Here is a 23,697-nt window from a genome sequence, read left to right as displayed (position 1 = left end):
ATTTATAATTATGAACAGTAAATTTCAATGTTTTTTAAAAGATATTCAAATCTCAAAAAATGCAAAAAAACATGATACTAATTGGTATGTGCTTTTCTGGTATAGTCTTCATGTACCTTTTGTTACTAGAATTACATGGCAACACTGATTTTTACCGATAAAAGTATCTAGATATAGTGAAGGAATATTTGAATTTTGACTGTTAATTAAATAGCTTCAGTGACTAATTTCAGGATATCGAAAATCATGGAATTGATGATTCCGATAGTTGGTTTTACAGATTACGCGTCATAATTATCGAAGAGTGTAACTGCAAGTTTAGTATTCAAAGTACCATAGTGCTCGTGTGAAATCTATAAAATGAACGTAGTATCGTGTTGGATATTAATTAGTATATTGGAATTAGTAACAGCAGAATGGAACACAAAAGACTATATGAAACGAGAACATTGTTTGATCAGACCATATCAAGGTTTGTGAATTTTGAATAGTTTTGTTGAGATTACGGTTTATAGTACAACGTGTCATGACGTGCATATTTTTGTATTTATAATGAGATGAATATGATTCAAATGTACATGTATACTATAATAATAGGAAGCTTGAGGTTACATTAGTAAAATAAACAATAACAAAGATAAAATGTAATTTTATTACATTGATAAAGCCTGATGTTAATATATGTAAATATTTTATGTATTTAGGGTCTGGAATGACAATACCTTATTGGGATTTTATGGGTAGTACGATGGTTACGAATAACTATATAAGATTAACTCCAGACTCACAAAGTAAACAGGGTGCTATATGGAATTCTGTTGTAAGTTTCCAGCTTTTTGGTAATTTAACAAAGCAAAATCATAGAAAATTGTACTTTAATTTTTTTCCACACATTTTTAAATTCATACAAGATTTTATTTAGTTAAAACTATCAAGATGGTGCGATTGAAGCCTAATAGAAATGCTTCCCTGACATTTGTTTATTTAGCCATGTCATGTAAGAAATTGGGAGCTCCAAGTTCATTTTAAAGTTCATGGAAAAGGAAAGGATTTATTTGGCGATGGTTTTGTGATTTGGTATGCAAGAGAAAGGATGAAAACTGGTCCTGTTTTTGGTAATCAAGATTATTTCCAAGGATTAGCTATAATTTTGGATACATATAGCAATCACAATGGTCCACACAATGTATGTACATGATATAACATTAGTTATATTATAAATTAAAAATGTCAAAATCATGATAACAATTTTGGTTTTTATAGCATCAACATCCTTATATTTCTGCTATGGTCAATAATGGTTCTTTGCATTATGATCATGATCGTGATGGAACACATACACAAATTGCAGGTTGTGAAGCAAACTTTCGAAATTTAGAACATGACACACATATTAGTATGAGATATGAAAGGGATACATTAACCGGTAAGTACATATTAGTATAAGATATTTTTGGGCATCACAAAAATGTTGTCATGTAACTGTGTATAGTGTCCCATTATACATATATTAAGTAAAAGAGTATTTCAATACTGTATTTTACTAATAAATGAACCTTTTCATTCATTTGTACTCAACTAATATCCTCAATGTTAATAATATTCATCTTACTCTTCTTGAAATAGATGTTTATAGCTATGCTTTCTATGTATTCTATCATTTTATGTGGTATTCTACAAATTGACATTACAGTAAGGTCTTACCCTGAAGCCTTGTGGCTTACATCATGGAGTGCCTCCACTTCAGCAAGTGATATTTTCATCTTTTCATATATTATTTGTCATCTTTTCAGTTTACTTCATTTCACATATCATTGAAAATATTGCAAGTAAATAATTAGATGTAATAAATGTATTATACCTGCAATACCTATATTTAAACAAGCAACGAATTTGCATGAAGTTTTATAAACTAAACATATAAAAAAATATCTGCTTATGTACTATATGTATTTAGTTAAATTTATATAATTTTTATTCCTTATTTGTAATAAGCATGGAATAAAGCAGCTTAATATGCATAGAATAAATATAAAATATAGTATATACTCATATTGTGGTAAATGTTTCCCAACATGTTGTTTTATTATAGTTTCCACAGACTTTTCAAACAAAGCTGCATGGAAGGAGTGCTTTTCTGTGAAAGATATAAAGCTGCCTACAGGATATTATTTTGGAATTTCGGCAACAACCGGAGACTTATCCGATAATCATGATATATTATCTATTCGTTTATTTGAATTAGATTTACCGGATGATGTAAGTAGTATTCTTTAAGTACATTAAACAATTCTTAAATGTGTATGGTTATTTATGACAATACATCACATTTCAATTCCAGCCAAGAGATCAAGAGGATAGATCCAATATTTTACCATCGGCTGCATATTTTGATGCACCTCGCGGTACGTAATAAATGTTGTATAAGATGTATTTGATGAAATATTCCTGTATTCATTTTAATCATACAATTCTCTCTTTACAGAACATGTGGATGATCCAAAACAATCTACAATAAGTAAAATAATGTTTTTCCTTTTAATGCTCGTAGTAGCGCTTGTATCAATTGCCTGTGTGGTAATAGGTATAATGTGGTATCAGAAGCATCTAGAAAACAGTAGGAAACGTTTTTATTAAATCACAGTGTGTTATATATAAGCTATTCTACTTTTGGATTTCTCGTTTCTATCGGATATTCTTTCTATAAAAAAAACAAGATGTAGTCATAACGTGTTCATAAGACTGTTTCTCTTAATATTAGAATAACAAACACAATATCCATACATATTATCTCTGATTTTGAGAATATCGTTCCAGAGGTATTTTGATGAAAAAACGACAGCAAAGGATCGTAATAATATATAAATGATTACAGCAGTCATAAGACGTGTTGAATTATGCTATCCGCTATTCTAGTTTCAATAATGTTTATCATGAACAATACAAAGTTCCTTTACCAAAGTTTTCATGTCATTGTCTCAGTTGCTGCAATGCATTTTTTATAGAAATAAGTTTAATTATTCGTGTAAGAATTAAACATACCGATTTTATGCTTCAAATGAATTTTAATTTGGAAATGCAGTAATTACAATAATTTAATCACAGGAGACAAAAGTAAAAGAATAAATTCTTTGAAGTAATATCACAATTCACATCGTTACTGCGAAACATCGTACATCACTACAATATTATGAATAGCAAAACGAATTCTAGACAGAATTATTCCTTTCTACAAAAGCGTTCTCCTTCGCTTTAACCTATCTTTATATCTGTGGATTCGGTATGATTGAAATGACTTTATTGATGTAGATTTTATATTTGTACATAACAAAGCAACATTATCAATATGTGAGTGACTTCGAGTTGTACGACTCGATTTTATACAAAAAATAAAGGGAACCAAAATTTCCAAATAAACAATTGTTAAGAAACGTAATGTTATTAATTGTGAAAATAATGTACTTCACTTGTTGCCAAATACGAAAAATAAATACGTACTAAACCGTGTAAAAAAACAATTATCTTAGAAGAAAACATAAAAAATTATAAATAAAAACAAATATGTATTTCGTATCAAAATATATCCCCTATAAGTTTATAAGCGACTCAAGCAAAACATTTAATATGACAATATTTTTGCTTCTTAAAATATATTTTATTATAAATAATCATATTTGTTTGAACAGAAAACATCAAGGCACATCTATATTTGTCTTTTGTTTCTGCTACAATCTTTTACTATTGTCCTGATATGATATATAATGTAACTGTCATTCCTTTTAGACAGTTCTAAAACTCTTTAACCATTTATGTTTTTAAAGTCTAGACACTTAACATCAATTTAACAACAATCTTTAACTCCTACACATCATACAAGTATATATCTTTACTACTTCTTCAAATACATATTATTAATATTCACATAGCATTTACACAAGTAAAGATATTTCAACAACTAAATTAATTTCGAAACATCGTCGAGTTTCATAAATCTATGTGAAGGTATTGAGTTCTAAGAAATGAAACAATAATATAGGTACACGTATCACATTTGTCATACTACATGTATCGTTTTTAGACGTTGATAGAATTCATTATGTAGATGCGGATGATATTTTCCATTAAAAATTTAGCATTACAAAAAGAGTTGCAATATTTTACTATTAAGTTAAAATAAAATCGGGAAGGTTCCACCTCTCGATTTTTCGAAAACGGAATAGAAAAATATTAAGCGCATTTATCTCTATTACTGGCAGTAATACTTATGAAAATATATCGATCTTAAAATATACGTGTATATACATATAAGTGTACTCTTTGACGTAAATACTTGATGAGTTTTTAATGAAATTCTAATGCCTGAGGTGTTGGTAACATCAAAATATGTTTTTTCTTTTATAGGTAATAGATAAAAGTAGTTAAAAAATATATTTTTAAAAATCTAATGTACTATTTAAACAATAATTTCAAATTTAATCATAGAAAAGTAAATAACTATAGAAATAGAGAGAGAGATAGAGAGAGAGAATATTCTTTTTATATAATTAACCAAACTTTCACATCTTTTTGAAGAAAAATGCTGAAACTTAATATTTACAACACTGTAAATTCTTTCCTTCTACATTCTTAGCTTTGTCTTTTTCCTGTATTTGTTTCCTTTCTTTATAAAGTCTTTCAATTAATATGTCTTAGCTGCTCTTAATAATACTTTGAAAGGAAGTTCAAGATACTATCGAAATTTATCTCGTTGTAAACAACTTTATCTTAACACTTCACAGAACATTTGATACTGTATATTTTATAGATCGCATAAAATGCAACTATTTAAACATTACGATAGGATTCAACAAAAAGTTCAGAACTGTTTTTATACCTAAACAAAGATCACTTAAAATTGAACTAACCGTTATATGAGATTTATAACGTTTGTAAGATTTTAAATCAATAGAGTGACATGCGAGACAACCAATCTCTTCTAATTCAATATGAGGCTCAGATCCGCCGAGTAACGATTCATCTTCTAAACCATTGTTCAGGAATGTACCGGAAAACCAAATTTTATCGCCTGGATATATATTTAAACTAAAATTAGTGAAGGAGTGATCTGCGTTCAATAAAATTTCCGCATTGCTTCCCCACATACCACTCTTCATTTTAACTGAGATCTCAAATTCATACTTATTCCAGGCAGGAAAGTGACATTTGTTTCGTCGTCTTTGAATACTTGCAAAATGTTTGCATTTTTCATGTCTTAATTCGCCGTTTGAATCGCAACTGTTTATGTATGGTTCACCATACATGCAACTAACTGTGTCTCTAATACCATCAGGTAGTTTGTTAAATATTGCAGCAATATTATTTTTTATTGATTTTAACTTAATATCTGTTACGTAACCTTCCCATGAAACTAATATTCCTTCCAAATTAGCACATTCAACTTGCACCTGTGCCTTGGACGACAGCTCTTCCCATGCAGGCTGATGACAATGATTTTGATATTGTTCCCATGAAAGTGATGAAACACCTTCGTACGTATCTGGTTCTTGTTTGTACTCCATTATCATTGGCCATGATAAGAACATGCCAGCACTAATACCCATGACCAACTATAAAATTTATATAGCAAATAAAACTTCTGTATGTTGTTTTTTCTTTGATTGTTTGATGTTGATGTGCTTACCTGAACAACAGTAATTACCCAATTAAGTTTAGGTGTTCGAGTTTTTCTTAAATACCAAGAGGCAAGAAATGGCATTCCTCCCAGTAAAGCGGTTACAATTATTCTCATTGCCAAATCGCTTTCTGACAAATACTTAGCAGCAGCTACGATTGGTAATACGATAGAAACCAATCCAGCAAGTGGTAAGAAAAGAACCATACCAACTAATGCTAAGGCACCCCTAATTAAGCCGTACCATGTAGCACCTTGAGAACTAAAGATTGCTATCTGCCACCAACTTAAAGTAACACAATGGGGTATTAATGTTTGATATGTTCCTCGCCAATTATCCCGAGCAGCCATTTTTGCGAAAACTGCTGGAATTAGGAGGTAAAAAACTGCACGAAAATTCAAACAAAATTCAATACCGTTACCAACAACGTACGAAGCAAATGTTGGGACTCTTATATCTAGAAATCTCCAGCCCTGAGCAACTACGATATCTGTTTCGTATGGATACTTTGCCAAGACGTGAACACCGAAACTGAAGAGAGCCAAAAAATCCGGAAATTTAGATGAATCTTTCCATATAAAATTTAACAATGTTATCAATGTTAACGCAACCGCTATGATAGTGAATTCTGACTGAGGTGTCCATTGATGAGCTATGACAGGATAGATCATTAAATTTAAGAGTAAAGCAAGAAAAAAATGACCATAAGGCTTGAGATTCTTACAGCAGAATTGGTACTCTGCTTCATCGGGGTTTAAATTTCCGCCCGAATAACTGAGAAACAACCTGGACCAAATACGAAAATTATTGAATTCGCGTTTTCGCTGTAACATTTGAAAAGTAGCGACAACCATAACAATGAAAGATAAATAGTATACAGCCATTGGTATAAAGAGTATGAGACTTTCTGTACCAAATAATGAGTACAGTAAGAGAAGTAATAGTATGTGTATATTCGATGTGAAAAAAATTTTCTTAATTGACATTCCCCTTTGACCTAACGTTTCAATTAACCAAACATATAAACGTTTCAAAGATGCAAAGGGATGGATTAGAGGCCTTTGTAGTAATGGTATAGTATCTAATGCCATTTGAGATGGATCTACCATACACAGTGCATGTGACACTATTGGGAGCATACCACGAGCATAGCTAGCAGCAGCAGAGACTAGAGCTGCCTCTGTAATTTTCTCTCCTTGATGATCAATCCAATCTAGAAAATATAATCCCATAAATAAATAAATTATTAATAGAGATCAAATATTATAGATATTAGATATTTCCTTACCATGAACATCATTTTCTTTATCTTCATCTTTTTTAGGTGTACATTCATCAGGAAGCCCATTTTTAGGGGAATTATCAGTTGAAATGTCATTTATATCTTTTTGTAAGTTATTATGTATTATATTGTTCGAGCAAGAATAATTATCACTAGATGAATTTGATGCTATATCTTTCATATGCTTTTGTAACTGCTCTGTTGTAATAAAATCCTCACCATTTGACAAACTGTATAATATCAAATACATTATACATATACACATAAATATATTTATTAAATTCTATAATTGAATTCTTTATACCTAGTAAACATTTCTCTTGCTGCTCTTCTGGCTAATTTTTCATCTTGGGTCATATCAAGACAACTTTTGACATCATAATAGTTATGTTGTGTGATACCACGGCCAGTGGCTAAACATTTTCTAAGAATATCTGTTGCTTCCAAATTTCCTTGCTCTGAAGCTTTCGTAAGCCAATATACACCCAACTTCGCATTTTCTTCTTTGTCAACATCTAAATCTAAATCCATAATTTATATTGCAATACATTATGAAATAATGTACACATTAATGTATTCAATGAAATACAAATGAGAATGTGCATTGCTACCACATCTTTCTTCCAATAGTTGCTTTGCTAAAACTACTTGAGATTCCGGACAACCATCTTCAGCCAGCTGAGACCGTAATCTTCTAAGAGATCCTCTTGGTCCATCTAAAATTATGCAATTGAACTATAATTCTGCTCCTCAATTAATAAAACAAAAATGCTTTTGTTATTTATAGCGAAGAGGAATCAATTGGGTGTTACTCATTTGTTCTTACGTACTTTAATCATTTGACATTATTGCACATTGAAATCATATTATTAATCATTGTTTATTCTGATTTAACAACTGTCAAATTTTGTTTTCATAAAAGAGTAAAAACATTTAATTGACATTTTTGCAAAAAATTAGAAAAATTATTCGTCATTCATCATCGTTACGAAAATATCATAATTTCATTCAAATCAGCCCATAGCGCCATTGAATTGCAAAAAAATAGAAACCATAAATCTCAGCGACAGATAGAAAGTGAAATTGTTGCGTTACCATGCAATGTCCATTGTTTTCTACCAGATCTTCCAGATAATGGTACAATGCCAGCCATAGCTCCAAAAATTGAGAGGATCACTATTAAAATATTTTTGCTTTGCGTACTAGTTGTGCAACGCGAATCAATTATCCAATATCAAAAACTACTTTCCCAATATACATTCAAGATTTCTTGACAAAGCGACTGTTAAAAAATTAGCATTGAGGCATGATTCCATATTGCGCACGCGCGATTATTAAGGTTAGGTTGCTGAACAAACGTCAAGAGCAAATGAAAATTTTGAATTCGTCAAGAGTAAAGGATAATTCAAATATATGTATAACAGAAATAAGAATAACTTTGATTTAATGAAGTATTTTATACTCTGTTTACTAGCTATGGTTAATGGGTCAGAACAATTAATTGCCTCTATACATTACCAAGCTCCCATAGCTGGTTATTATATTGCATTTTAATATATCTTATGTATGTATGTATTTATATTTTATTATCGAAATATCATTAAGTATTTATATTATCTAATAACGTAATAGGTTCTTTAAAAGTTTTTTATAATTTATTTTTAAGTAATTAAAAATCTGCATATTGCTTTCCTAATCTAATAAAATACCGTACTTTTTCTTTCCATTTCCAAATTTACAAATTTTGGATTTTGACGCTATTTTCCCGGAATTTTTAAATCTTACTGTTACGAAGCTTGCTTGAAATTTTCAGTTACATAGAAATTTTGTATAGGAGCATAATGTATGTAAATGAAATGCATGAATTTTCGCAAGTTCTTTTTATTTTATGGAAAATTTTGAATGAAAGTACATATCGCAGTTCTGTGACTGGGTTATTAAACAAAATGTTAATAAAATGTTTCATCAATTAATATTGCTTGTAGTACCGTTGTACTTAAGATGACTAGCATGAAAACTTTGAATATAAATATTAAATATATATATACATTACTTTCCCATAAATAAATATTAAGTTTACATATGTACTAATTAGTGCCATACTAATAGTAAGATTTCTTTGTATGATAGAAGATATGTTGTTACTATCGTAATTTTGTGCAGTTTATCAAATCTACGCAATTTTAAACCAATATATGTAATACATGTTACCCATAGCAAGTTACGAAGCAACAGATAATACGGAGCCAGTTTCAATGATTTTGCGATTCTCATCGTAGTCACGATTGTAAATCGTTATTAATTCAGCAAAACCACGTTTTTGCTGGCTCCTCGTGTAGTCAGAAATCTGCCCGAATTCCCGCTCTGAAAAATTAATATAATTATATAATTAATATATATATCAATATCAATAAGAATCAAAGTAAACATTCGATATTTACAAATTACTTGGTCCAGTATAAGGTGGTGGATTTGGTCGAATGTATGGATTGCAACGTTCGTTGGAGATCCTGGAAATATATATCCATTTTAAGATAGGATTTAGGGCTAACAGAGACTAAAATATAGAATTTGAGGCTAACATATAAGAGCATCCTTAAAATATGAGTTTCCAGCTAAATAGACTTTTCATTTTATATTCCAAAAGCAATATTTCAAAGAATTTTGACTAATATTATATAACTATATAATAATGTTTATTTAATGTAACATTTTCTTTTACTCGTCGTGCGTTTATACGCAATATTAGTTAAAAAATTCTTTTAGACATTGCTTTTGAAACATACAATGAAAAATCTATCTCGCATGCCATTATATTTCTTATCTTAAATTATAAACGAGTACCTAGGGCTTGGTATCAAGGAATCATTAGGGCTGGATGGTTGAACAGAGAGCGATTTTAAGGTACCCCTTTCGATGGCAGCGTACTGGACCATTTGTATGTTGTTGTTGCTAACTCCTTCTCCCGTCGAAGTTTCCCTTTTTTCGCTGCAAAGCAAACAAGAGGAATGTTTCGCTTATCCATTAAATGAGTTTTTAATTTACTCTTATACTGCGTTATGTGATCAAGGAAACGCGCGTTTAATATAGTTATTTGAAATTGTTAGCGTGGATCATAAAAGTATACTTTGTACAAATTACTACAACTTTAATTAATAGTTGCGTCGAGTATTTGAAATCGTTAGAACAGATCAAAAAGTATCTTTTATTGAAGGTAATACGATTTTAATGAACAGTTGTTAAGAACAAGTTGTTAGTATGTATTATTAAAGTATGTTAAGGATAATACTATTTTAGAAAATAGTTGACAAGCGCTACTAAGAAATTCTACGATAAGACTGATAAGTTCATCAGTATGAATTCATTAGTATGAATCAACCTTCTGAAATTGAGGTAGGGATACCTGGTTCTTTGTCTTTTGCCAAGAAAGATGTTAAACAATTCGTGAAAATATTGTTCTGACTCAGGATCGTGCCTATAAAAAAATTTATTGTTCTGTTTACTGGAAGATTCTAACAAATTTTACTTTATTTGTTATCGTACATTTCGTCACGTTTATAATAAATATAATAACAAAATAAATTTATGCTACGACCCAATACCTAATATCGAAGGGGTGTATTATATTGAGAGAAGAGAAGGAACGCTTTTCAGCGATCTATGAAAATCGTGTAGACATCGAACCAATTGATTTATCGTTCGTTTTCAGTAAACTCCACAGATTATCGGAGCATTTTTTTGTGAGTCATATCTGTACGATGACGTGCATGTTCTATTACTGCTTTCACATAACCCGCATTATCCGTAGTTTGATGGCAATTACCATGATTACGCGCGTGGATCACTAGCTGCGATCTGTGACACCCTTGAATACTAATATGCAGTTTAGATGTTTTACAATTCCAGGCACGATATTTTTTACGACAATATCCCGACATAACGAAAGATATATCAGAAGTGGAACGAAGAATGGTTATCCTCAACAAAGCCACGTTCGTTATCAATCAAAGAGACTGTTGCATGTAACAAGGAGGCAGTTTCACTTTTTATTAATTTAAGTAAACCAACGAAAACCAACTGAGAGCTTTTCTCTTTCAATAAGTGCAATTTAACGATTAGATCTATCTCTTTATTGCTGCGATCTCTTCAACTAAGGATGATTTCCATAAATAAAGGGATTTTAAATTACTTCAAATCACTTTGTATGAGACTTACGTCAGTTAACGTATCAACACAGTTAAAGTATCAACTTGTGTACATCTCTGCAGTATAATAATTGCGAACGGTTGGCAATTTTAACAATAATCGTGTGCTAAGAATACATTGTTTCATCGTTCGCCGAGTCTGATTGATCATTTGCCTTATCATCGCGTGGCCATTAGGAACTTCGAAACTATGATATACAATTGGACATAAAGTGCGTGAAATGTATTTTACCAAACCTAAATTCAGCCGAGTAAAGGTCATAGGTAGAGAGCAATTGCAGCAAGAAGCGCGAATAATCGGTGACGCGATCGTCAGGGTCATCCGCTTATAAATAGATCCCGTTAGTTTGTGTCTTTATGGCGTTAGATTTTCGCCTATTAGCACGTTCAGTTTCAAACGGAAGTGTTGTCAACATACCGCTAAACGAGGCGATGCGCAACTAATTAACAACAATCTAGTCGACGACTTCCTGGTCGATGAAAGCTGATTTAACGAGTAATTCAGTTGCGTCACGGATAGATGGTAGATGTCGCGTAAAGAACGATCTTCTTCTCTCTTTCCTTTTTTTGTGCTATCACTTACCCGCGCAACACATCCCTTTATCTCAGAACACGCGATACTCGTAATTGGAGCAAAATGGGTCCATCGTGACTTGCCCATGAAAACAGAATCAGTGCGATATATTCAGAGTTCTTCGTTATGTCGAAGGAATTCTTCGTAAGGGACAGTTTTTACATGTCGAAGAAAAACGAACCGGAAAGTGGAACGCCATTGCAGAAAGGTAAGTTTCTATCACTGGAAAATTATTTGAAAATGATTTGTTCGATCTTAACGCTACATGGTCAGGTATTGACAGGGCGAAATCGGAGAAAACGTGTCCCGACAACAATGCGTCAACAGAAAACTTACTTTCGCTGAAGTCTCTAAAGTACGTAGTTGAAACGATTAAACGTTATTTTTCATCTTCATTTCAAATAGAATTTGTCCAAGTCTGCTATGTATATAGTTTGCTCGCTTTTATTGCATTAGCGACGCACATCACGTACCAAGTACGCGTGTTCTTCTTGCCCCGAATGATTCCGTGGCTTGACATACAATGATTAACCGTGGCTGAGAGCTCGTTGGAGCAACGATACGCGCCATTGGTATACTTCAACGATAAGTGAACTGTGTACATAATAATCGATGTACGCCACGAAGCACGGGTCGCGATATACTGAACCTTTTTCTATTTATACTCGTCGCTGCTACAACGTGCACGCTCCAGCGAAAAATCGCTTGTTTCTTTCTGTTTAAAAACATCTCGTTAACTCTGGCTCGCGCGAATTCTCCTTATTTATCGAACCAGTTGCGCAAATATTCGCGTACACCTCCATTGAAAATTTCCCTGTCTCTTTTACTTTTTATCCTTTGACCTTTGGATCTAAAGCAAAATGTAACTAATGACCGATGGAATAATTGACATAGCTATTCAAATATGTTTGATCGGTTGATCTCCGTGCATAAGAAACGATACTTACGGAATATACGAATGTACACGCGTGGTTCGTGCTTATCAGGAACGCGATTCGCCGTGGCCGTATTTTCGATCGTACCGTCCAGCACGTTACTACTTGACCAGATATCGTAGCTGTTTATGAATGAAACCAGTCGTAGTAGCAGCCCCCTCTAACTGCTCTTGGCGCCCCTACCACTTATGCTCGTTGCTCGCACAACTATACGTTGGACTTATTCCTCGAGCACGTGCTTCGTATAGAATTACAAATATTTCAGCCGACATTCCTTCGATATACAGCCCGCGTTTCCATCGATCTCGTCAAAAACGAAAGAGCATGAATATCGAGCATTTGACTATCCAAATTTTAAATGTAGAGTTCACGGGGGAAACCGGTGATCCTAACCACCTCTTCCCCGTATCTCCATATCTGAATGATTTATTCATTCTTAAATAAGAAATTTATTTTCATATTCGTCTAAAGAATATTTTTTAGTTTTTGTACTTGTTACGGTCCAAATTTTCTTATCATCTTCAACAATGAGAAGATCTTACATTTTTTCTCTGTCGAGGCACAGCACCGTGCTCAATAAAGCGGCCAATACAAGCAGCAGGATCGCCGGGACGAAGATCGTGGTTGCAATTTCTTCGAAGTAACTTCTCGTGGGAATATTAGCTTTGGTTGACCTGGCCCAACGCCACTCCGTGTGCTCGGAAATACCAGACGCTGGTAAATCCAATACGTTCATGCTCGGCCCTCGTCTCGCGCTTTCTTGCTGCAAACTCTGTTGTTCCTGCTCGACCTGAGATACACGTTCGTCATCTCATGAATTTCTGACGCCTCACGTAGGTTGTTCAATTACAATAAACGAAGCTTACCAGTCTGAACGAGCACCAATCCAGCGCAAATTCCGCCTCTCTAAAAAGCCGCTCGACGCTGGTCCTTTTAAAATCTCGAGGGCAAAACGGTAATTTCCATAGAGGTTTCACTTCTTCCTGGAGTTCGTTCAGCTCTTGCGAGAATGGCATTGAACTTCCTAGCCTTATGACGACTCTGACACGAGAAGAAAAGAGTACACGTTTTATTGCACGTTGAAATAGAATTTCCTACGAGCGTCAGACGTCTCTGTCTGGATGCTTCTAGTTGGACATAGCGTCCACAAGCGAAGATTTGTTACTTTCGTTGTGTCTATCGGTCTTAAACTTACAATCGACTGTACTTTCTGTTAATTTCTTAATTTTACTACCGCAATGATTTTACATCAAGTACGCGATTAATGTTTAATTCTCAAAGGACGAGATAACTTGCTACTTACACAAATTCATTTATTTCAGGGAAAATAATTAGAAGATACTATACATTCCGAGGGAAGTTTAGTGTTTTAATTAACATCGTCAGCTTTCTGTACTTTTCAGTTTATAGACTCGATCAATGTGGCATTTGAGCAGCTCATAACATATGTACATTGTCAGATTGGCTCCAAATCTTATTGATATAATCGTGTCTCGTTACAGTGCTAATGAAATGCCAAAATGTTTTATACAACACATACGACACATACACAGAACTTATGTACAATAAATGTCCAAATATCAGTGAATATAAATGTTCGTGAATCAGTTTATTCGATTACTTTGACACATTAGTCAGAACGACATGTCATCGGAACACACATCCACTGTAATCGTAATGCACTGCGACTATATGACGTCAAGGATGATTTTAAGTCTTTTTACATTTCCCCGGTTAACCACCTGCGAGGTTTGTGTACGTGTTCCACGACACGTCGTGCACTTAGCGTTTCAAATTGCGTCACGACTTTCCTGGCTATGCATAGCTTCCCGTTATCCGTTATCTCGGTCAAAAGTCGGGGATAGTCCCGCCTGCTAACAGCAGTAATTTCCATACATCGCAATCGGCCGATGATCCCCAAGACACCGCAATACGCTTTTAATTAAGATCGAATTTCCTGTTTACTATTTAAATTAAAAGACTATTTTCCATGAATTATCGTTCGGCCGTCTCGCGATCGATGAAAGCTAACGATACAAACTCAAGGAAATAAAGATTTTCCTTTGCCAACTATTTTATCGAATCGTCGTTTACAACTTCGTTACGTCGCATATTATAGGAAGGTTTTTCTCGAAAATGTTCTATTTTCCCTTGCACGGCACGTAACCGTGCACGAACTTACATCGTGCTATCTAATATAAACGAGCGTTCGAGAAGAATCCGGTCGACTGAAACGAGTCCAGATAGACCGTTGCACGATCTTTTTCGAAGAAGTTACAGTAGCTCAAAAATCAACAATGTTTCGAAATATTTAATATAGGTATTATTATAAATTTACTTCGATAGTTGGTAGTAGCAGCGGAAAAATATGCCGACCACACACAGCTAATTCCGTGGAGTAGCGTGAACTTGTGTGTTTCTCTTCTGTGGTGTTCGCATGCTACAATCTGATAAAAACTACTCGCACTAGATTCTTCAACCTCGACGCGCGACGCGTGACAAGATGCGCTGATATTTTACAAAACACGATAGAACGATACAGAGTGATTCTTTGACCGCATCCATTTACATAATTCTCTTATAGGAAGGATGTCAATGACGAACTTTCACCGCGGTGCAATGCTGCATTATGCGGCGGGAGACATGGCGCGGTTGACGTCTAAGCTAAGGTTGAGACTCGAGAGTACGATGGAGGAGAGCAGTAAGCAGGCCGGAAGCCATTCAGTTAGCTCGAGCGAGCGCGCTAACGATGTCGCGGCGCACTTACGTTACCAACCTACTTAAACGGGTATACAGCTGATACAACATTAAACTCGCGCGATTAATCTACGCCGTTTCGTAGCCTCCACCAACCACGTTCGTTTATCCGTATGTTCTCTCATAAATGTGTATACGTGTGTATGTACTGTTATTGAATAAGCGAGTGATCGAGTGATTGGCAGCGCGGGAAGGACACGTTTTGTAAGTGACTGGCTGCTTCAGGGAATCGACGAAATGCAACGTTGAATCTATGATGCGATCCCAATTAATCGACTCGATTCATTTTCCACTTGCACGAGCTTCGAATGCGATTTGAAGATTCGTAAGTGTTTCCTGATATATTATGAGAATCTTGATGCGTCACGTGTACGAGCTGTTGAAAGAAAATTATTTATAAGGTGTGATTCTGAACATTAAAACAATGAAGAGAGTTTATGTAGAGAAATCTCGTTCCAGGCTTATCTTTCAATATAAAATACGCTGGAAATACGCTGATAGCTATATAGAAATACAGATCAGCCGACCAGCTGACAAACATTTCTTTCCATTTCACTCAGATGTTTCTCAGTATGAGGTAAATGAACGAAATCAAACGAAGAACACGCGGAGAAGGTATGTCACATCGCACTTTTTGTTCCTCACATGAGAGCTACTTTAAAATTATTAAATATCTTATTTACTAGCAGAATAGTTTTTATTATTTACCGTCAGAATTGTCTTTCTCTTAGAAATATTCACGTTAAAAGTATTGATCTCAAAAGTTATTAGCGTATTTTTAGCGTAAAATTAAGTTGATGTTTATATTACACCTTACAAATATCATCCATTTCCTTTAACACGTTGTAGGAAGTTGTTCCTTGGATAATTGCACGTAGCCTCGCGATTATGACCAAAAATCTCTTTGTTTGCGTGAGATAAAAATACGGAAATGATACCGCAATGAACGAGAAGCGATAGAGGCTTAGCGGTTGCTCGAGTAATTGATTAGAAATAAATAAATGATTATTTTACGACGAAGCGAGTAGCGGTTGTTATTTATTTGCGACAACGTGCAAGATAATTAGGATCTAACGAGAAGATGAGAAGAATAAAGTGAGGATGACAGTGACATGTAAACTTCTTGGAAATCATCACCGGTTGTCATCGCGATAAGGCGCTTCCTCGTAATTCACGTTTTAATTCAAACGAACGAGCTCGTTTAGTTTTCCACGTATAGTAACTCGCACCAATATTCGAACACCATGCGTGTGAGACATTACTGTTGTATATATAGATTCAGATTTTGAAACTTGTTACAGAAATCAGAAATGGACAAACATTTCTATATTCGACAAAGATACAGTTTATCACAAGGCTATAAACGCTTCCTAAACATCATAAACAATTTTTTCCAGTGTAAAGTTGTGTAAAAGAACCAGTATACAAAGGGGCAGCGATAAAAAGGGAAATATTCATCAAATCCTTGAAATATCTTTTTATAATATCAAAAAACAGAAATATATTATGTAAATTGACTGAAAGGACATTGCAAATGAAACGTTGTGTTAACACGACGTCGGATTTTAATGGCATAATAAAATTTAGAATCAACGAATTATGGCCATTAATGCATTATTTTCCTATAATTCTCTCACAAATAACCTGGACAAATTTTTTCTACTCTGAATCTTGTACGAACACATGTCTCTCTAATAATTTGAATGAATTATCATGCCTTTTTATAAGATCTGCAAGTGTCCTAATACTTATATATGGAAGTGTATGTATTTACGACAAAAGATCATGAAACGAATTGCACTGGCCAAACAAAATCACTTGCAATTTGAAGTCGTTACGCAATAGCCTACTGAAAATGCGAATATCTGATGGGACTGTCTTTCAAATGCTACCATAGATGAGTATCTCTAATGACGCGTGCATTTTTCATAGCGGCAGACTATAGAAGATTTTCCTTGGATCGAGCATAATGTTTGCCGTCACGATAACAACATTGAACGATATGCAGTGGCAAAGGAAGTGGCAATTACCCATTTGAAAAAAAATCGGAGGATGTGTGGGACGCGCGTCACAATGTTGTTTTCCGTTGATCGGGCGATTATACGTCAGCGATATCGAAGCGAGCACGCTGAATCCCATTGACTTGTTCGACAATCATCATGATGGCGACGGTAACGCAATCGCGTAATCGTTTCGTGACGAAATCTTGCAATTCGGCTTGATGCAGACGAACGAGTTTCAACAGTCCATTGGATTATATAGGGAAATACATGCATTTCGTATTAGTATTAGTGGAAATAAAAGTCGCGGTTCGGTATTCAAAGGCCACAGAAAACATTACAAGTCTATTTTTATTAATTTTTATTAATTTCCTGACTTTGATGTCACTTGGTGGCTAACATACACAAAGACAATTTTTATTGCCTTCAAAGATACGTGTCTTTAAAATAAATGACGAATCTATGAAAGTTTGTAAATAATCGTTTTTTAAATTTCTGATATCGTAGAAAAATATATACGGTAGCTAGAAAAAATATTGGCACATTGTTAAGTAATTAGATCAAAGTATATTGAATTTGCTATCATTTAAAGGCACTTTGATATCACTGCAATGAGATAAATATAAAAAATAAATTAAGAGCGCTTTATTGAGAAACAAGAGTATGTGCCAATACATTTTACTGTAAAATGTATAAAATATTCAAAGTATAGTGCTTCTTATAATATAATACTTAACAGGTAAAATAAATTTTCCACCAAGGATCATTTAGTTATATTCTCAAAGATATGAATCTCCATAGAAATCCGCCATTTACCACATATATAATAACTAATGCTGCATGCTCGCTGCGGAGACGCGTGAGGAAAAATCGTTCGTCCGCATCTGGCTTTAGTTTCTCCTTCGTCGAAAATTGTTCGCTTTTCAAAGAAAACTCACCCTTCACCTTCGGTCGGTTTCAGAGGCAAACGAGCGCCGAGTTCGACGGCGGATGCTAGAAAAGTGACGTACAAGTCCATCGCGTTTTTCCATAACCTCTTTCTGTAAATAAAAAGAAAGGAAAGGGAAAGCTTGATCAGGCGCTTGATAGAACGTATTGGAAATAGTATAGTACCGAGGCCTCGTCTTTCCTTGAGTTTTATCGACAAACCTAAATATATCGAGGAGCTCTTCGGTTCTATTGCGGTCGAACATGTCCTCCACGTTTAAATTATCGATCTTTAAATGGACCTCGTACTTGGTCAGGTTTTCCTTTTCAAGGACGTTCATATCCAGAACCTTATATCTGGTTTCGTAGGTGTGTTTGTTCAGACCTACGATCTCCAGCTGAAAATCATCCGTAATACTTTTACTGCCACCGGTATATAGAATTTCTTCGACTAAATATTTATCTAGGATAAGCTAGAAGGGATAAGATAAAAGAACGAGTTCATGCGACAACGATCGAACAACGAAGCTTAAAAACGTATTTCACATTCAATAGTCTTACTTCGTGCGATGTACCTGATATAACACAAATCAATTTTTATCTGAATAAATTCTTACTCAAATTGAAATCAATTTATTCAGACAACGATTAGTAATAAAATTAGGCGCAACTTTCGATGAAAGAAAAGTATATTAAACTTGAAGGTAACATGATTGAATAACAGCGAAAGTTTGAAACACGTGTCTGACATTTCTCCGCGATGAATCACCTGGAAATATTTGCGATCCTTGGGTGCGACACCGTACAAGAAGCCGTGATGATCCCTTTTGCTGTACGTGTAATGAATCCAGGAAGGAAGATCAGGCGCATTTAGCAACGAGGGCTGATACGAAAACTGGTCGGTTCGTGCTGAAACGAGGAACGAATCGCACGATTTGTTAGTCATTCGGAAATATCTGTGGGTTAAAGTGCCTACTCGGCTTTCATAGCCTCTGAATAATTCGATTCCGAGTAATCGCGCGCACGATGTGCTCATCCTCGATCGGACAAATCGCACTTTCCGAGAAGGGACGCGGGAAACACTTCGATTCTTATGAATAGTATGACTAAATGGTGAATCATAAAAATGGATCACAAACAAAATTTACTAAATTTGGCAATTTAGTAAAATGATGACACATTAGGATGTTCTCAGGCTACCAATATTTGTCAATATTTCAAAGTTCTTTAAAAGGATCAATATGTATTGTCAATACAATATCCTTAATATTATAATAAAATATTCACAATATTATTCATTGTCTGAAGGCATCTTTAATTTATAGATTCGGGTTTCCCAATAAATTTAATCATCAAACTTATTAATGTGGTTCTGAGAATGTAGTTTTAAGATTCTTTTAGTTCCAAAGTTTGATTATTTTCGCAACGTTTTAGAGCTAAATATTTTAATGGATTATTACCAGAAACTTTCCGAATTCACTGTGAATCTCGTTATGTATCTTACGCAATATATACATATTGTATATCCATTTGCATTAGATATACAATAGCCCATTCTTTTCAGCAAATTATGGCCTATTATCTTTCACTCTTTGTACTACTTTTATATCGCTCTTTGAAAAGCTCTATTATTTCTGATGGCCTGGGATGGCTTTCATCAGATACATTCTTTATTTATCATGACACACTACCACTATCTTTTTGAGCTGATGGAATAAAGTTTCATTTGTGATTTTAATAAAGAATTAAATAAATCGACATGTTTTTCTCTTATTATATATTAAAATTGTCTTTTTATGCTTATAATTTGCTAACAGTTCACTATGGTTAAGCTTCAACATTTTGAAGTTCTTCTTTCTTACTCGTATCTTATAAAGATTTAATAATTTTCACTGATAAGCCAAGAGGTCTTGAGTCACTAAATTTCGACTCTATCTTGGTGTGCTCCGTACAAATCGCGATTCTCCGATGACGTCGCGCTAAAAAGTACCGATACACACGTGACAACGTCAGCTGTGAGGTCACAACACGATATTCGGCGTTTCTGAGGCCGTGTTTCGATTGCTATTCGAAAGAAGACACGAATGGCGCGCGTTAACTTTCAGCTGATGAACCAAGTTAACGGGTGTACGACTGAAAACTGCTTTCTGTTCGCTTGGCCCTCTTCGAGCCGGTTATTTCTGTATGCTCGTCGTTTCACGGTTCCTGCGCGTAACCGTAACAGCGCAATATAAACGCTATGCAAACTCTCATCGGTGTCATTGTTCGCGATCGAGTAACCTTCTTACCGTCGCCGCTCCAGTCGAAAGTCTCCGGTCTGATCGGAATGACGAACACCTCTGTCATTAAGATGCTCTCGGCGTTCGCGAAGGCCGTCATCAACGACAACGCTACTACGAACGATAGCATGACCATGGCCGTACCTGAAAAGTGACAATAAACGACACCCGCTTATTAACCCATTAAGAACCACGCAATTAAATAATGCGTGAAAGTTACGTGTTAATGAAATTGTTTTGTGAAAGAATTACGCAAGATGCGCCAGAATAATAGACGTGTTACAGAAGTCCATTGTAAACCAGAGGTATAAGAGGAAGTTCTTTCATAAGAAAAAAAAATATATAGAGTTCATCATAGTGTCATAAAATACTTGAATTTCTTCAAACTTCATAGAATTTTAGGACCTAATGGAAGAATGTAATGAAATAAATATCGAGCCAATTCTTGGAATTGTTTTTCATAATCACGATATAAATTCGATAGAATTCGCTGATGTTAAACGACTAAGAGGAAATTACAAATGAAATATTGCGTTAACGTAAAGCTGACCCTCAGTGAGATAACACTAACGCGAAATCGATTTCGGTTGACTTTCCATTCACCCAGATCATATTGTTTTAGATAAAAATTTGACAAGCTCGTAACAATAAATAGAGCAAATATATATTTTTTCGCGACTCATCTCATATTGTTAAAAAATTTCTATAAGCGTTCAAATACTTTTGTGGGTCGCTGTATGTAATTACGTACATTCAAATTTTCCAAATCCTGACTTACGCTACTATGATTCTCAGCCCTCTTATACTCTATACGACGATCATCGGTGTGTGACACCACGTGAACGGAAAATCTTTTATCGATCAGCAGAGTCAGATACCGCGTTGACCGTGTTAACAACCAATGGACAGTCAAATCAAATATCGATACTCGATTCTCTGAATTCCACGACCCCTTCCACCCCTCAATCTTTCTCATAATTACGCGCAATTGTGGTCGTCGATAGTGTCATCGATCCTCTCTGTGTTCCTCTCTCTTCCCAACATCCAATGAATTTTCAAAGGTAGAACGTGGAAAGCAGAGATTTCGGTTTCTCGAGAATATCGTGCCCGTTATCGACAACTGGTCGATTCGGGAGACGCGGACGTTCGCGATGAAAATAGACGTGATAATTTCGTGGTCTGGCCGTGGACAACAAACGAATCGCAAGAATCTTACAAGAGGGGAGCACGCTGACGGCGCGGCGGATCGGCTTACGGGACGTAAACTGGCTGCCGCCTCGCGGTGTTGATACTCTAGCGGAGCGGGCGTCACGCACTGTCGACGAGCAGGTTAACGCGATGCAAGTGCAGCGTCAGGTCGAAAACCGAATCGTACGCTGCGACACACTGCTTTTGTTCTAAGTCTGTGTTCGTATGATAATTGCTGGGAACACCACACGCCGAGCGGTAATTAACTGAACGTCTGCTCTTTCTCCGTTCTCCTGACTTCGTTTCTTCTTCGTAGTTAAACGCACACGCTTCGTTGATACGACGAACGCGCCTCGATTCGTCTTCTGACGTCGGTTCTCTGTTCTATGCATGCATTCGAACGGTATTCGAGATCCCTAAAAAGAGAAGAAAATTGAGAAGAAAAGAAAAAAAAATAAAAGGTGTAAGCGTAAACGGAGCATAAGAGCGCGTGCGTTTCGCCCTTCTCATGCGCAGCTGGAACATCGTTTCTGACAATCGTTCTCAGGAGCGTACAAGTCGTATGCGCATCGCTTTGCGTTTCATTCTCACAAACTCTTCCCCTGGTTTTTTGATTTATTTTCTTACTGCGAGATTCTTGAGATATACCACGCTTTCCAAAGTTTTATATTCGTTGCATGATAATGTTAAGAAGCTCGAATAAATGTAATGGGACTTTCCAGCTGCGCGATATCATAGAATTACGGGTTTCCAGCGACGTTCACAGCTTGCAGCATCGGTCGCGCGCACGCGTACCCTTATCTGAACTTCCGTCCCGTTGATTATCGCGACGCTTTTAGCAATTCTCGATAACTCAACACGCGTACCACAGAGCGAAGGATTGCCAGAAAACCAAGCGAAACAATTACAAATTTATCGATCGCGCGGAACTCGCGCCCATTGGTTTCGACTAATTATATATCGTTTAAAGTTCTTCAAAGTTTCGGTCACGGATTAATTTGTTAATCGCTTGATTGTAATCAATCGTTTATTCTGCCGTGCGAAACGAAAATCACGGTTCTCCCCATTAAAGAATCAATAGACCACTCGAGGGAAAAATATTATACGCGAGAATGACGGAATTTCTTCCGGTTAAATCGTGAGGAAATATTCGAATAAACCGGTTGCTCGATCCGCGTGTAATCTAGATCAGGCGGATTCACGAGATCGGAGATCCGGAATCACGGCGAGATTCGACCAGTTTCTCGAAAGTTTCTAAAGGGAAGAGTCATTTCTTATAAGCGTAGACGTTATATGGTGTAGAGTTAAGTCTAGTCCAGAGTGACAGATTGCTAGTATTAGGACACCTACTGGTTACATTCGTTGGAAAAACCTAATAAATTCTACTTCTAATATTTTAATATATTATAAGGCATTTATAATAAATTTAGCATTCGATCTATACCAAGTATCAATGTCTTGATACTCATGGCTAAGCCTAATATGTATGTACGTTGCCTGCTGACGATCGAACGATATCGCCAGGCACAATGTATATGCACTTTTTTGTCGATTTTTCAACGCATGTGGATTGATACTACACGTGTTTATGGATAACTGTCTCTCTGCATTAGACTTAACATAGCGTAGTGCAGCGTGTTGACGAACGAGAAGACCGAGAGTGAATCGCGGAAGTACAGACGAAGAAATAGTAACGTGGTTGCGTCGCTTAGACGTCGGGGCCTGGCGTCTCCACTCGCGCAGCGTTTACGTTTGTGACTTACGTTACGGCACTGCCTATTGACGTCTGCAGTAGGCGTGGTTTCGCTCTGGCCGATAGAGGGATATATTTACCGCACACACAACTTTTCCCTCTGGTGCGCGAACGAGCCTCGCGTT

General features: G+C 35.3%; 3 protein-coding genes across 13 annotated transcripts; 1 reads left to right on the top strand and 2 right to left on the bottom strand.

Moving 5' to 3' along the window:
- The first annotated feature begins 218 nt into the window (after positions 1–218).
- Positions 219–3,431, top strand: LOC126924285 (vesicular integral-membrane protein VIP36). The gene is made up of 7 exons (XM_050738600.1): positions 219–472; positions 705–820; positions 989–1,186; positions 1,264–1,426; positions 2,093–2,259; positions 2,342–2,405; positions 2,486–3,431. The coding sequence occupies exons 1-7, from the start codon at positions 361–363 to the stop codon at positions 2,635–2,637; spliced, it is 972 nt and encodes a 323-aa protein (XP_050594557.1). The 5' UTR covers positions 219–360; the 3' UTR covers positions 2,638–3,431.
- LOC126924281 (wolframin) lies at positions 3,046–8,261 on the bottom strand. Its single transcript, XM_050738585.1, has 6 exons — positions 8,050–8,261; positions 7,566–7,670; positions 7,259–7,475; positions 6,961–7,184; positions 5,681–6,885; positions 3,046–5,606 (listed from the first exon to the last, which is right to left on the bottom strand). The coding sequence occupies exons 1-6, from the start codon at positions 8,105–8,107 to the stop codon at positions 4,821–4,823; spliced, it is 2,595 nt and encodes an 864-aa protein (XP_050594542.1). The 5' UTR covers positions 8,108–8,261; the 3' UTR covers positions 3,046–4,820.
- Positions 8,262–8,819: 558 nt separating this feature from the next.
- Positions 8,820–23,693, bottom strand: LOC126924284 (epsilon-sarcoglycan). Of its 11 annotated transcripts, none has more exons than XM_050738591.1 (12): positions 23,583–23,693; positions 21,848–22,235; positions 20,641–20,775; positions 19,122–19,261; positions 18,539–18,750; positions 18,364–18,465; positions 13,535–13,709; positions 13,211–13,458; positions 10,358–10,429; positions 9,799–9,942; positions 9,396–9,464; positions 8,820–9,318 (listed from the first exon to the last, which is right to left on the bottom strand). In XM_050738591.1, the coding sequence occupies exons 3-12, from the start codon at positions 20,765–20,767 to the stop codon at positions 9,294–9,296; spliced, it is 1,314 nt and encodes a 437-aa protein (XP_050594548.1). In that variant the 5' UTR covers positions 20,768–20,775; positions 21,848–22,235; positions 23,583–23,693; the 3' UTR covers positions 8,820–9,293. The 11 variants fall into 11 exon arrangements, with proteins under 11 accessions (XP_050594548.1, XP_050594552.1, XP_050594549.1 ...); XM_050738595.1 differs by having other exon boundaries at positions 21,887–22,235; XM_050738592.1 differs by having other exon boundaries at positions 23,501–23,590.
- Between the last annotated feature and the right edge of the window lie 4 nt (positions 23,694–23,697).

This window comes from Bombus affinis, chromosome 14, assembly GCF_024516045.1.
Source record: "Bombus affinis isolate iyBomAffi1 chromosome 14, iyBomAffi1.2, whole genome shotgun sequence".
NCBI lineage: Eukaryota > Metazoa > Arthropoda > Insecta > Hymenoptera > Apidae > Bombus > Bombus affinis.
This window is presented reverse-complemented; position numbering and strand designations above follow the sequence as displayed.